General features: G+C 42.6%; 1 protein-coding gene across 8 annotated transcripts in view; it reads right to left on the minus strand.

Annotated features, from left to right (window-relative positions):
• LOC140458498 (casein kinase I-like) overlaps positions 1 to 16294 on the minus strand; it is a 222879-nt gene that overhangs the window by 163544 nt on the left and 43041 nt on the right. For all 8 annotated transcript variants that reach the window (XM_072553186.1, XM_072553185.1, XM_072553184.1 and 5 more), the window contains one exon: positions 12737 to 13163. In XM_072553186.1, coding sequence (XP_072409287.1) covers positions 12737 to 12932 — 196 coding nt within the window. In that variant the 5' untranslated portion in view covers positions 12933 to 13163. The remainder of the gene's footprint in view (positions 1 to 12736; positions 13164 to 16294) is intronic.

A 16294-nucleotide genomic window follows, 5' to 3' on the forward strand; every position in this document is an offset into this window, starting at 1 on the left:
TAGACATACTTTCCTATGTATCAAGCAGTCCCACTGCATTCAAGATCTATCTTAAGAAACAGAAGATTTTTGCCAAAAATATTTACACAGATTTTTATTTCAAAACATTTGTGCATCAAACTTGGATTTATGTAGAACTAGCTTACTTGTCAATCACTGACATCACGGCTTCAGCTTTCATTGTTACCTTGGTATTGGTAGGCTATTTTTCAAATATCAAGGAAACATTTGTTCCTCATGCTTGAATGAGGTGATATTCAGGAACAGCTATTAATACCAGGAGAGACAATCATGAAGAGCTTGCTTCCAGGTACTCCAGCCTCTAAACACGGGCATGAGAACTTGAAGATTATACACAAACCTACATCACAAACTTAAGATTACAGAGGGTTTTAATACCATCACAGGAAATGATGTCACCAACCCAAGGAAACCTAAACGCAAATAAAAAGCGGGCCATACCACCAATGCTTCACCGGAGGCTCATTGATCATGTTACCCAGCATGGTGACGAAACATCGGAGAACAAACCTTCCAGCTCAGTGAACAAACTTACATCCAGGGTTCTTATTTTGTTTTCAGTATTTAGTCCAAGGGACAGCATTTTAGGGCACTCAACCACTTCAATTTGTTCAGTTACTTCATGGCTGATCTGTCTATCTTTTCTTCCCATTTGATTCTGTACCCTTTACTAAAACGGTTTATCAAAAAGCAATGGATCTCAGTGTCAAAATGTGCAATCCTACCCCAAACTTCAATGGCTTATTTGAGAGACAGTTCTAAATATCTAGCCACCAGAATACATGAACATTAACTAGCCACAAAATGACATGACCCTCTCTTACTAGTATCCTGACATACAGATAAGGAAGGACACCACTTCAACTGGGACAACACATCCATCCTAGGACAAGCCAAAGAGAGACATGCACAGGAATTCCTAGAAGCATGGCATTCCAACTGGAACAACAAACACATTGACTTGGAGCCCATTTACCACCCCCTGAGAAAAAGAACAGGAAATGACATCACCAACCCAAGGAAACCTAAACTCAAATAAAAAGCGGGCCATATCACCAGTGCTTCACCGGAGGCTCATTGATGGTGTTATGGTGACGAAACATTTGAAAACAAACCTTCTAGCTCAGTGAGCAAACCTACATCCAGAACCTCAACCTGAGCTACAAATCTTCTCAAAATAAGAACCCTGACTGAAATGGTGAAGTATTGCCCATTTCCCATTACAGAGATGAGATAGTGGCACTAACCAACATTTTCGATTCACTCATGCAGTATTTATTATATTTCTCAAACTCCCCTTGAAGTGGTCAAGAGCCAATTGTTGAACTGTTGCAGTTTGTGCAGAGGAATCTCAAGGTTGAATCCAGTGACAATAAAGGAAGGACAATATACAGAGGAACCTTGACTATGCGAATTTCAGATTATCCGAACAAGATCGCAAGGTCCCGATGTACGGCTAAACTGTGTTATTCAGCATTCGATTAAGCAAACAAAATAGACAGCTGTAAATAAGCATACCAGCCCCTGCGATTCAAACTGGCCAGAGAACAACCTTATTTGAGACTCAAATATTATTATAATTCATCATGACATTAATGGATGGCACTTCCAGCAATATCAAATATGACAACAAACATTCTCCTCACAGCGTGCATAGTAAGAAGCTAAAACGTGCTACTACAAAGAGTGGTTAATGCAAATAGCAGAGAGACATTTAAATACAAAACTAAATAAGCACATGGGAGAAAGGTATTAAAAGATATGGTGTGCAGACATGGGAGGGAGACTTATGTGGATCCTAAACACCAGGAAGGATTGAATGGGCACTCCCTGCACTGTAAACTCTCAATGAGGAAACATTCAATGTAAAAAATATTCACCCTAAACAATTCAAGTTTTCTGTTAAAACTGCTCACGGTAAATGAATACCAGGCATTACAGGGCAGCTCAGGAGTGGAGTAAATTACTGCAGATGCTGGAATCTGTACTGAAAACAAAAAGTCATCCAGACTCAAAACATTAATTTCTCTCCACGGATGCTGCCTGACCCACTGTGTTCTCCAGCATTTTTCGTTTGCAGCGTAGGACTGGGTGTGAAAGTGCCTCAGGCATTTAGGTTCACAAAGACAGAACACATGTCAGCCCTTGTCAGAAGCAACTTCAAATTACCCTTTTTAGAGGGTCCAGTGAATTGAATAAATGCAACACAATAGCATTTGGAAGAATACCTAAACAACAATGGAAATTTGATCTGGTTATTAAGCATTCATGCAGGATGGACAGAGAGCTGGACACAAGCATGTTTGGATAAACTGAAAAGCTGGTTCAGAAGTTAACATGAAGCAATGCAGCTAACACTGCTTGCCATTAGAAAGCCATTTTCTTGCAGTTATTCAACGTGTCACTGAGTGACACCATTTAAAGGAAGGTCTCCAAGCAGGGATGAGCAACACTATAACATCAATATAAAAGCAACACCCTTGGAGCATGTGAAGAGAGGTAGCAACAGTGTCAGGTACAGGGAGTACAGTTCCTGAGAGCAATGGGTGAAACAAGGAACCTGTCACCACATATACTGCAAAGCTCGACAAGCAAGTCAATATATCAATGTAACTACGTCATTGGTTATTGGGTACATTTTGTGCTTAGTTACCTTTAACTATGGATCAGACATTTCCACTTTCTTACAGCACACTTTCCCAAATCTCTCTCAGCACAGGCTGACTCACTACATTACTGTTGCATTACCCAAAACAAACAGCACGTCTTATTACATTGAGAACTTCAAACGCCTGTGGATGAAGCGAGCATGTTAAGGAAGAGATCGCAGTTAAAAACACCTCCCTCAACAATTCCATCAAACTAATTGGCAAGGACATCACCAAGTAGAGACCTTATTTTTGAATCAACTGAAAGACCTGCAGATCACTAATGATTTATATAAAAATGGTCCCCAATAGGACTATCCTTTTGATTCATGTTGCCAAAACATTAGACAACAGTTATGGGATCATCTACTAGCAGAAGTTTAACAAATATTATGAAATATTATAATTGTATTCCTGTCTCCATGCAATCAGACAGAAGCTGAAAAACCACCATATACACACAAGTGGACACCTGGTGCTTAGTCATCTCAGCACACAAGTGACAGGTATTTCAACAATAAGATTATAACCCAAAAACCTTGATGCGCATACTTGATCCTTTGCTTCTGTGCCATAAATTACAAGCTGTTCCCAGCAATGCAAAGGGCGTCTGTTTTGCCACCTTCACTACTGGAACCTGCTGGGTCTGTGACATACTCTCCGAAAGTACCAGATGGGGAAACCAAGGGATTATAACACAATTTAAAAATGTTCTGTTAACTTGCATCAACAAATGTAAACAGGAGGGGCATATGTATAGTTCAAGCACCCCTCCTAATCTTTCTATTTTGGCTCTGTTTCCTTCGCACCTCTGTAAAGTGCTTTGAGACGTGTCTTTCCTCTGGGCTAGAGATGCCACATAATTGCATGTTATTGCTCTGTGATGCACCGACACCCCCGCCTTAGAGTCAACGGATAAATACCCAATCCATTAAATATTAGCTGGTACGTAGTTATTGACTTATAAATTTTCAACCAGAGGGCTCTTCTGTAAAGCTCTGCTGAATCCAGAGGGCTTCCCACGGACCTTCGGAAAAATCCCAGTGGAAACTTTACTGCCTCTCCAAGTGCGGGGAGCCTTCATTGTGCAGCTGGGAAGCTCTCTCAAAATTAAAGGCTACGACTGTTTAACAAAGGCATCCTACTGCTCATGTCAGATGCTGCCCTCTATAAACACAGCCTGTGTGAAGGTTATGCTGCTTCAAAGATGCCAAACATTCCCAGCTGGAAGGAGGATTCTGTATTGTACTTAACTATCCGAAGTGCTGAACACTGGCCCTCCCTGACTGCACTGGCCCACTTGCCCAATAGAGAAGCTTTAGCCATTTTAAAAAAAAGTCAAAAAATAGTGCCAGTGATTAACTCACGTGAACATACAAAGGTGTGGGAGATGGAAAAGGAGGAGGAGGGAAAGAGACGAAACAAAATCAAACTATAGATGTTATAAATAAATATAGCACACCACCAGTTGCCTGAAATCAACATTACCCCATGTGGCCACCTAGCACACCATTTGCCTACAATGCAACAACGTAACAGTGAATAAAGGATGCAGCTCATCCTGCCCACACAGCCCACGTAACATTACATCTGCCACCACATGACAGTTTGCAGGACACTACTTGGGGAGAGGGAAGAGATCAGGAAGGAAGCTCATTTGAGGTTTACGTAATTTTTGAGTTGTTTTTTCCCAGTGGAAACTGGGCTTTCCAAGAGCCAGCATTGGTGAAATGGCTTAAATGGCCTCCTTGAACTATAATCACATGATTTTAACTTCAAATTTTCCTTTTGGTGGCCTTGCTTTCTCAAACTAGAGATTAGATTAGATTACTTACAGTGTGGAAACAGGCCCTTCGGCCCAACAAGTCCACACCGCCCCGCCGAAGCGTAACCCACCCATACCCCTACATCTACATCTACATCTACCCCTGACCTAACACTATGGACAATTGAGCATAGCCAATTCACCTGGCCTGCACATCTTTGGACTGTGGGAGGAAACCAGAGCACCCGGAGGAAACCCACGCAGACACGGGGAGAACGTGCAAACTCCACACAGTCAGTCGCCTGAGGCGGGAATTGAACCCGGGTCTCTGGTGCTGTGAGGCAGCAGTGCTAACCAGAACAGATGAGAAGAGCAAAAGTTGCAAACTTCACGAGGTAAAATCTAAAACCTTCATATTTTGTCTTCTCCTTTCTTCCTCTCATTCAATTTTTACATGGTTTCTAGAACGGATGCATCTTGATAACACATCTCTCACTAGTCAAAGTGTTCAATTACTGTTTTCAACACTCAGGATGTTTTTACCCTCTCCCTCAGATGTGAGCTATCTTTGAATTTTAACCGAATCGTCAGCAACTGCACAAACCCTGTTCCTGCTTTACCTTCCTCTTATTCTGAGCTTCTGCCCTCTGGTCCTAGACTCTCCCACAAAGGGAATCAACCTTTCCACATCAAACCTGTCAAGCCCCTTTCAATCTTATATATTACAATAGGATTGTTCTCAATCTTCTAAATACTCATTGGTTAGGCCACTGTTGGAATATTGCGTGCAATTCTGGTCTCCTTCCTATTGGAAAGATGTTGTGAAACTTGAAAGGGTTTAGAAAAGATTTACAAGGATGTTGCCAGAGTTGGATGATTTGAGCTATAGGGAGAGGCTGAATAGGCTAGGGCTGCTTTCCTTAGAGTGTCGGAGACTGAGGGGTGACCTTATAGAGGTTTACAAAATTATGAGGGGCATGGATAGAATAAATAGGCAAAGTCTTTTCCCTGGGGTCGGGGAGTCCAGAACTAGAGGGCATAGGTTTAGGGTGAGAGGGGAAAGCTATAAAAGCGACCTAAAGGGCAACCTTTTCACACAAAGGGTGGTGTGTGTGGAATGAGTTGCCAGAGGATGTGGAGGAGGCTGGTACAATTGCAACATTTAAGAGGCATTTGGATGGGTATATGAATAGGAAGGGTTTGGAGGGATATGGGCCGGGTGCTGGCAGGTGGGACTAGATTGGGTTGGGTTATCTGGTCAGCATGGACAGGTTGGACCAAAGGGTCTGTTTCCATGCTGTACATCTCTATGACTCCAATGAGGACGGGCCCAACTTACTCAATCTTTCCTCATTAGACAATCCCTCTATACTTGGTATCCGCCTAGTGAATCTTTGCTGTACTATCTCCCATATCTGTATATCCTTCCTGAGATAAAGGGGTCCAAAACTGCTCTCAGCATTTCATCAGTGGTCTGACTCATGCCTATTAGAACCACTGCAATGGAGATGGACTTTGAGGAAAAAAAGGTCTACAGGAAGCCAAAGTAGTATTGGTGAAAGGTTTAAAGAGGTCCCTGAACCTCTCAGAAACAGCAAACTGAACAACAGGAAGCACAAACCAGAGATGACAAGAGAGTGAGAATGAAATCACAACAAATCATTTTGAAATTTATCATTTGTGGCTTGTCTTGATAAGCGTAAGATAAAAATCTTCAGTCAAGTGTACCCCTTTTCAACAAGATTCAAGTTATGCGCTAGCATTTCTAGTGCTCCAAAAAAGTAGTTATATTTTTCCACATTCTGTGGACGTAAAAATATTCACAATTCCTCTAAACAATGGAATGGCTCAGACATACAGGCTTCTCCTCCACACCAGATTTACTGACGTGCTTTCTCCAAGCTAACCCTTCACAGCCTCAGTACCCTCTCCAGGACAAAGGTTACAGTGTCAGTAGCTAATTAAACAGAATCTAACTCAGATTTTCTTACAAGTAAATAATTAATTGAATATTCAGCATCAAGATGAAACACTAGTTTGCAGCACTTCAAATAAATCTGAAAACTGTCCCTTCAATATGACAGAAAACCACTTCAAAGACAATACAATATCTAGAATTTGCATAGTGCCTTTAACATTGCACTGTGCTTCAAGACGCCTCATAGGCACAGTATGAAGTATTAGCCAGATAGAGACATTGGAGTATAAAACTTGGACAAAGAGGGAAGTTAACAGTCCGTAAGACATCAAGTTAATTAACATTACTCCTTTCCAAAGGTGGCATGTACTCGTACAGTATTTAACAGGATAACTGCAGCACAGTTAAGCGAGAAGGTATAAAGTGAACTGGGATGTCACCCTCATGTCACAGAGTCACAGAGATGTACAGCATGGAAACAGACCCTTCAGTCCAACCCGTCCATGCCGACCAGATGTCCCAACCTAATCTAGTCCCACGTGCCAGCACCCAGCCCATATCCCCCCCAAACCCTTCCTATTCATATAGCCATCCAAATGCCTTTTAAACGTTGCACTTCCTCTGGCAGCTCATTCCATACACATACCACCCTCTGCATGAAAAAGTTGTCCCGTAGGTCTCTTTTATATCTTTCCCCTCTCACCCTAAACCTCTGCCCTCTAGTTCTGGACTCCCCCACCCAGGGAATGTTCTTGGCTTAAACATTGAGGAAAATCATCATTGTCAGAACCATTACAAAACTAACGTCCCCCAGTTCCAATTCACACAGCACCTATCAGAGATTTGCAAGTTTTTCCAGGTGACTCTTCAAATTCATTGAAGCTCCCAGAAGCCTGCTCCATAATCAACTTGAATGAAAGGCTCCAACCCTCGTTGAACTTATTGATGATAGCACAGGCTTGTATGTTTCAACTTATCCAGAGAAGTTATCAGGAATAAAATTGGTAAAGACAATGGTGTGTTAAGACAGATGAAAAGTAGGATGGAAATGGTTGTCAGCTCTGATGAAAATCAAAAGTCTTGCATTTATAAAGTGCTGCGTATTATCACAGGAATCCTAAAGTTTACAGCACTGAGTCCATTTGAAAGTCACACTAGTTACACAGAATACGCAGAAGCCAACCCATGCAAAGCTTGGTGATAATAACCAGATCATTTGTTTGAGATGCTGACTGAAGGGTGAATATTGGCCAGGGTGTCACATAATTCTCCAGCATTTCTTCAAAACAGTGTAGCGGATTCTTGAGGAGGCAGATCCAGCCCCAGATTAACAGCTCCTCTAAATACTGTACCTCTAACAATGCAGCACTCCATGACTGCACTGGAGCATCAGCCTTGAGCTTCTGTGTTCATATCCTGGAATGGGACTCGATCCCACAACCTTCTGACTCAGAAGTGGGTGTGCTACCCACTGAGGCATAATTGATATTTCTCCTGCTGGGTGAGAAAAATCTCTTGGTAGGTTCCCAAATGTATTCTTTTCGTTCAGAGTCAATTGTTCGCTCATTGCAAACCTTTCTACATTAAAGGTACTGCATAAATGCAAGTGGCTTTATTTCCACAATCTATAAAGAATGGACTTGCATTCATATTGTGCCTTTCTCCGTCAAGACAAAGAACCTGCAGCCAATAAATAACAGCAGCTACACTTCAAAAGTTATGATGTGGCAAACACGGAAGTCATTTTGTATACAGCAAGATACCACAAACAGCAATAATGACAAAATAGCCTCCTGCGCTTTTTATTTTGAAAAGACGTACCGCACTAGAAAAATGAGTGGGTTAGATCAAAAGCAGTTGTTCAAGAATCAAAAGAATTGCCAAGCACAGTTAGAGACAGAAAGACACAAAGTCCAGATTTTGAAAACCAAGACTTGACAGCCTTGTCCTGGCAGCAATTAGAGTCAGAGATGTACAGCATAGAAACAAACCCTTCAGTCCAACTCGCCCATGCTGACCAGATATCCTAACCTAATCTAGTCCCAATTGCCAGCACTTAGCCCATATCACTCTAAACCCTTCCTACTCATATATGTATCCAGATGCTGCAATTGTACCAGCCTCCATCACTTCCTCTGGCAGTCCATTCCATACCTCTGCGTAGATCTCTTTTATATCTTTCACCTCTCACCCGGAACCTATGCCATCTAGTTCTGGACTCCCCCTCCCCAGGGGGAAGACTTTGTCTATTTATCCTAACCATGGCCCGTATGATTTTATAACCTCTAGAAGGTCACCCCTTAGCCTCCGACACTCCAAGGAAAACAGCCCCAGCCTTTTCAACCTTTCCCTTTAGCTCAAACCCTCCAATCCTGGCAACATCCTTGTAAATCTTTTCTGAACCCTTTCAAGTTTCACAACATCCTTCCAATAGGAAGAACAGAATTACACGCAATATTCCAAAAGTGGCCTAACCAATGTCCTGTATAGCCGCAACATAATCTCCAAACTTCTGTACTCAATGCTCTGACCAATATAGGAAAGCATACCAAATGCCTTCTTCACTATCCTATCTACCTGCGGCTCCACTTTCAAGGAAATATGAACCTGCACTCCAAGGTCTCTTTGTTCAGCAGCACTCTCCAGGACCTCACCATTTAGTGCTCAGTACTGCTCTGATTTGATTTTCCAAAATGCAGCACCTCTCATTTCTCGAAATTAAACTCCATCTGCCACTCCTCAGCCCATTGGCCCATCTGATCAAGATCCTGTTGTACTGAGGTAACCTTCTTCACTGTCCACTACACCTCCAATTTTGGTGTCATCTGCAAGCTTATTAACTATACCTCCTACGTTCACATCCAGATCATTTACATAAATGGCAAAAAGTAATGGATCCAGCATCAATCCTTACGGCGCACCACTGGTCACAAGCCTCCAGTCTGAAAAGCAACTCTCCACCATCACCCTCAGTCTTCCACCTTCAAGCCAGTTCTGTATCCAAGTGGCTAGTTCGCCCTGTGTGCCATGAGATCTAACCTTGTTAACCAGTCTCCCATGAGGAACTTTGTCAAATGCTTTACTGAAGTCCATATAGATCACACCTACCGCTCTGCCCTCTTCAATCCTCTTTGTTACCTCTTCAAAGAACTCAATCAAGTTTGTTAAACATGATTCCCATGCACAAAGCCAGTCCTTACCTTTCCAAATGCATGTATATCCTGTCCCTCAGGATTCCCTCCAACAACTTGCCCATCACCAATGTCAGGCTCACCAGTCTATAGTTCCCTGGCTGGTCCTTACCACCCTTTTTAAACAGTGGCACCACGTTAGCCAACCTCCAAGTCTTCTGGCACCTCACCTGTGACTATCGATGATTCAAACATCTCAGCAAGGGACCCAGCAATCACTTTCCTAGTTTCCCAGAGTTCTAGGGTAGACCTGATCAGGTCCTGGGGATTTATCCACTTTGATGCTTTTCAAGACATCCAGCACTTCCTCCTCTGTAATATGGACATTTTTCAAGATATCACCATCCATTTCCCCACATTCTATATCTTCCATGTCCTTTTCCACATTAAACACTGATGCAAAATACTAGTTCAGTATCTCCCCCATCTCCTGCAGCTCCACACATAGATCAGCAAGGCAGCCTTTGAGGGCCCTATTCTCTCCCTAGCTACCCTTTTGTCCTTAACCCTATTGGCCAAAACTACCTCATGTCCCTTTTTTGCTGTCCTAATTTCCCTCTAAACTACACTCCTACTGCCTTTATACTCTAAGGATTGACTCGATCGCTGCTGTCTATACCTGACATATGCTTCCTTCTTTTTCTTAACCAAAACGTCAATTTCTCTACACCATCAGCCTTGTCTTTCACATGTTTCTGGACTCTTGTTATTTTTTGAAGGAGAATTCTGAGGGTGGAAACAAAAGACGAAAGAGGATAATCAGATGGATGAATAACATTGAGACATGAACCTATGGAAGCTTTAAAAAAAAGCCAGAGAAACAGCAAGACTATAGCAACTAATCCCCAAACAAATCGCAGGATTACTCCCTCAGCATTGCATAGATACTGTCAACCTAGATTTCTGTGCTTAAGTCTCTGAGGCAAAACTGGAATCCACAATCTTCTAATTCCGAGGCCAAAGTACGACCCCCTGAGTCACGCTATGAAACCTATAGTGAGGCTTTGGTTCTTCACATTGCACTTTGTTTGACCATTTGGCCCATTAAGGCTGCTCCTCCATTTGATCATAGCTGATAAGTTTCTCAATCCCATTCTCCTGCCGACTCTACGTAACTCTGGATCCCTTTACCGATCAAGAACCTACCTCTGTCTTAAATAGACACAGTGACTTGGCCTCCACAGCCTTCTGCAGCAATGGATTCCACAAATTAATCACCTTCTAGCTCAAGAAATTCCTCCTCACTTCAGTTCTAAAAAGGTCACCCCTTCACTCTGAGACGGTGCCCTCAGGTTCTAGTCTCTGCTACTACTGAAAACATCTTATCAAGGCTTCTCAGTATTTAGCCAGTTTCAATCAGATTCCCTCCTCATCCTTTAAACTCTGTCACTATTCATTTGCAAATTATTGATCTATACATTTAAACTGAACAAATACCCCAGAGACACATGATGCAAGTACTCAGGAAAGCAGACTAAGACATTTCTATACATTGTACGACAAGGTACGTGCACGATGTAAAGACCACCAATTTGAGAATAAATGTAACTTTCAACAGTACATTCTAATTATAGAAGTAACAACCAAAACGTACTCCAAACGAGAGCTGGCATTTGACAGCAAGAACATGTAACAGCTGCTAGTTCCGGCCTGTATCCAAACATATACACAATTGTTTATGGCTTTGAAAACTAGGAGTGCCACCTAATTACTGTACAGGGTCCAAACCATCCTCCAATATCGACTCTGAGGCACCGACAGAAACACAAGTTAATAAAGCTAATGGTTGCCTGCTATGTTTTAAACAAAAGGTGTGTGGAGGTAACAAATGCCTGCATTGAGTTATATATAACGAACACTGGGGCAAAAGGCCATTTGACCTGACAAACCTATGCCAGCATTTATGCTTTACACATTCTTCCTCCCATGTCTCTCGGCACTTTCCTTTTTCCTTCATATTTTATCCAGTTTGTTATTAAATCTACTTTACTTTTTGAATTCAGTCTTGGGTTGAGAGTCACCAGGATGGCATTTATCATTTATCAGTGGTCACTCTGTAGCGAGCTGGCTTCATGAAGTGTTGCAAGGTAAAAATACAACAGAAGGCAATGTGGCAGTGACACACCAGAGTCACATGGAATTGACAGCATACATTAATGTCTAAATACCCATATAGAGAGATCCCTTTCTTTCAAATAGCTGTTGAGTGGTGTCAATTGGACATAGAGGGAAAGGATCTGAAACCAGTCAAGTATACTTTGGGAAGTTAAGAACAAGGGGCCACTGATAAAAGGTTAAATGTAAGAGATTTGGAATGGAAAGTTAGGAGAACCTGGAAATCACTTCTGGAGTTGAGGAATAAAAGGTTCTCAACATTGGATTGGGCAGTTGGATGAAGGAAAAGGAAGGGCTACCCCAGAGTTTGGACTCTGATGTGAGAATCGGAGCCACACTTGATGCCAAAACTAATGGTCATCAACAACTTCGCTCCCTTTAGACGTGAAATGCAAAGCTCTTCATAAAACGTGCTTAACAAGCTGCCAAGTCAGAGACAGATAAAGCAGGTGATCAAAAGCTTAGAAATACATTTTATAAACGGCTTTGTCAGAAATAGATGGAAAAGGTTGTGGGAGGAGCTGCTGAGAACTGGGTCATGGTAGCTTAAGCCTCTGCCCTTTCAGTGGGATAAAGGAGAGCTGCATAACAAGGGAAGAATGAAGAAAGAAAGATTACAGAGGAAGATTTGAAAAGCAGTCACCTGCCCCAGTCTTGCACAGCTCTGACAAGATCAATGACAGAAATACACATTTTCAACCCTCTGCATCTGCTAAACAATTCTGTGTGCTAAGAATTAAACTAAAAACTCCAGTAAGAGTTGATTTGCTAATTAATCAGCTTTCCCTCAAGCAGCTCTTTCTTATATCTGTCCTGATGAGTGCAGGAGAAAACGCTTCAACTGCATGCTTTTTTTTTTACAGCAATATTCAAGTTCCACACAAACAAGACACTTATTGGTTGCAGTTCTTATCAAGAGGGATGTGTTACACACTCCACTAGCCACTGGTCTGCAGACACTGCCGGCAGCAGGTTTGAATTAGGAACAGGATATTTTTCAATAATTATCAGGAGGTTGGTTTTAAAATCAAAGTAGCCAAGAAAATATCTGACTGAGCAATGAAGGAGCTGTGCTTACCTAATCGAAGCTCCCCAAAGTTTCCACATCCAATCTTCTTGCCAACCCTGAAGTTTGGTCCAACCATAAGAACCCCAGATGACTGGTTTGAGCCAGGACGAGTGCCATGGGGACTCCGCGACGTCTGCTTATTAGGTCGCCGAATATCTTCCCCTTTCTCCTTCTCTCGGTCCCTGCTTGTTCGACCAGATTCCATAGCAGACAGCTGCTCACTGCTGATCAAAGTCAGTCCAGAGCTCTTGTGTTAAATGCGCCAACCTGGTGGGCAACACTAAGACCGTAAGTATAGTCAAAAGTGGTCATTGAAAAGCATTGTCGTCTTCAGATCTCATAGCCGTCCATCCCCTTATCGCCAGGCAAACCAATTAACTGACTCCGTCCTCATGGGTACTTCTCATTCACATTGGTTATGTAAAAAAAATGAACTCTGAAAAACAGAAATGAAATTTTTTTTTTAAACAATTCCTTATTCAAGTGAAGCATTATAATAAAACCATATTGATCATATTGATAAATTCTATTTGGGTTTGTTAGAACAACAGTCATTATCCATCCAGAGTCAACCACATTACTGTGGGTCTGAAGTCACGTGTAGGCCAGACCAGGTAAGGACAGCAGTTTCCTTCCCTAACTGACATTAGTCAACCAGATGGGTTTTTCCAACAATCGACAATGAACTTGTGTTCATTATCAGACTCATAATTCCAGACTTTTTTTTATTGAATTCAAATTGCACCAGCTGCCATGGCAGGATTTAAATACCAAGTCCCCAGAACATTGTCTGGGCCTCTGGATTAACAGTCCAGCAAGGCCATGGTCTCCCTCTTTGCTCACAGCAGTTCGAACATGGAGTGAACCATCACCATCACATCGACTGCTTAAAATAAACACATCTGCACTGTAAGATCAATATGTGAGAAGAAAGGAATGAGATGTGCTGATAGGGCCCAACAAAGTTAAATGTGAGGAAGAGCTGGTGAATCATTAACACTGGCATAGATCTCCTGGGTCAAATGGCCTGTTTCTGCGTTGTAAATTCACAGGAAAAGCAGGTGAAAAGCAAGACTTTGAATATATAATTGCAAAACATTCCTAGACTACCCCCAATCAGAAGAACACTGGTTTTAAATCAAAGCAGTTATTTTGTGTCTCAAGGACTGATTTCTGTCATAAGAATCAGCAAAGAACTCTACTCAGTATCTTGGACATCTTAAGTTCCCTTTAAAAATTATTTCAGTGCCAAAATAATGGTAAAACAAGAATCAGTCTATCACAGGATCTGTAGTAAAATGCAACATTTACTTGAGCCTTTTATAAAATGTGTAAAATCAAAATTGAGACACTCGACAGAAATTCAACAATACAGAAATCAATAAATGACAAATTGCTCTGGTGGCATGCATAATTTGCATACATAATAAAAGACATACATAAATTCAAAGCATCAAGACAAAAATAAAACAAATCTAAATGATTTATGCTTTTTGACTATTTTTGCATCTTTTGATTTTCTTTCTTTGCATATCATTCAAGTTGTGTGTCAAACATGAATATGTGCAAGTTCAGAAAAAAAATCAAAAATTGAATCAAATTAACCAGAACACCACTTTTCTAATTTGAATGCAACTGTAACAGTAAAATTTACATGTAAAACTGAAAACTATTTCTGAAGAGGAGTCACACTAGAAGCAAAACATTAACTCTTTCTCTCTCCACAGAAGCTGCTGAGTTTCTCTAGCATTCTGTGTTCACTTGAAAATGATTTTTGCTCATGCTTTTATAACAGATCTTGGTTGGAGACAAAAAAAAAACCTGCAGTTTGCTGGAATCCAAAACAGACAGGCAGGAGGCTGAAAAAACACAGCAAGCCAGGCAGTATCAAGAAGTGGAGAATTTGATGTTTTGGGTGTAACCCTTCTTCTGGACTCTGGGTGGGTGTGGGGGGAGCTGCAGATAATGGGGGTGGCAGGGGCAGGGAGTGAAGTGGGGATAGGTGAAGATAGCTAGAGGGTATGACCTGGTTGGTCAGTGGAAAGAATGAATTCGGTTGGTGCCAGGGAGCAGTGGAAGGGAGGGGGAGGTGCTGGGAAGGGAGTCAAGGGATGGGGAAGGAGGTTATTTGAATGGGGGGGGGGGGGGGAGGGGGAAGATAGAGACTCCCTCCCCCTTCTTGACCTCACCATTTCCATCTCCAGCAATAGTCTCCAGGCAGACATTTATTACAAGCCTACAGACTCCCATAGCTACCTGGACTCCACCTCCTCCCACCCAGTATCCTGCAAGAACTTAACCCCATTCTCCCAATTCCTCCACTACCATCACATATCCTCTGACGATGAGACATTCCACTCACAAGCTTCCCAGATGGCCACCCACCTTGAAGAACGTGCTTTTCCTCCCCTTGTCATTCAGACAGCCATCCGCTGCACCACCTCCATTCCCTATTCAACCGCTCTAATCCCCCACCTCCCAAAGCAATAAAGACAGAGTCTCTCAGTCCTCACCTATCACCCCGCCAGTCTCTGCATCCAACGCATCATCCATAAACATTTCTACCAACTCCAACTAGACCCCACCACCAAGAACATCTTCCCCATCTCTCTCCACAGCCCTCCCTGAACCCAGCGAACCTAACCTCCCCCAGCAACCGAAAAAGATGGAAAACTTGCCAGTACATCACCTACCTCACTGCCATCCAGGGCCCCAAACAGTCTTTCCAGGTGAGACAGAGATTCATCTGCCTCTCCTCCAACCTAGTTTATTGCATCCAGTGCTCCCGATGTGGCCTTCTCTACATCGGGGAGACCGAACGTAGGGGGCGACTGGACCTCCCAGTCACTGCCCATTTCAATTTCCCCAACCACTCCCGTTCTGACATGACTGCACCGTTGCCAAAATGAACCACAGTGCAAGTTGGAGGAACACCACCTCATCCTCCACCTGCTCAGCCTACAGTCCAGAGGACTCAACATTGAGTTCTCCAATTTCAAATAACCACCCTTCCCATCCTCTGACTCCCTTCCCAGCCCTTCCCCCTCCTTTCCTTTCCACCAACTAGATTCCCTTCTCCCACTGACCAATCAGGTCATAGCCTCTACTTGTCTTCACCTATCCCCACTTCACCCCTCCCCCCCCCGCCCCATCACCCCCTTTTATCTGCAGCTCCCTTCAACATCCACCCCCAGTCCTGAAGAAGGGCGATGCCCGAAACGCCAACTTCTCAACTTCCTGATGCTGCCTGGTTTGCTGTGTTCTTCCAGCCTCCTGCTCGCCTACTTTATTAACAGATCTTGTCATATTGTAATGTCCTGCAATTCATAGGGTGAAAGGAAAGGCTGGTAGGGATAGGGAATGCTGGATGACAAAAAAAATCGAGGGTTTGGTTAAGAAAAAGAAGGAAGCATATGTAAGGTAGAGACAGGATAGATCAAGTGAATCCTTCGAAGAGTATAAAGGCAGTAGGAGTATACTCAAGAGGGAAATCAGGAGGGCAAAAAGGGGACATGAGATAGCTTTGGCAAATAGAATTAAGGAGAATCCAAACACTTTTTACAAATA

The sequence above is a fragment of the Chiloscyllium punctatum genome, chromosome 33 (assembly GCF_047496795.1).
Source record: "Chiloscyllium punctatum isolate Juve2018m chromosome 33, sChiPun1.3, whole genome shotgun sequence".
Classification (NCBI taxonomy): domain Eukaryota; kingdom Metazoa; phylum Chordata; class Chondrichthyes; order Orectolobiformes; family Hemiscylliidae; genus Chiloscyllium; species Chiloscyllium punctatum.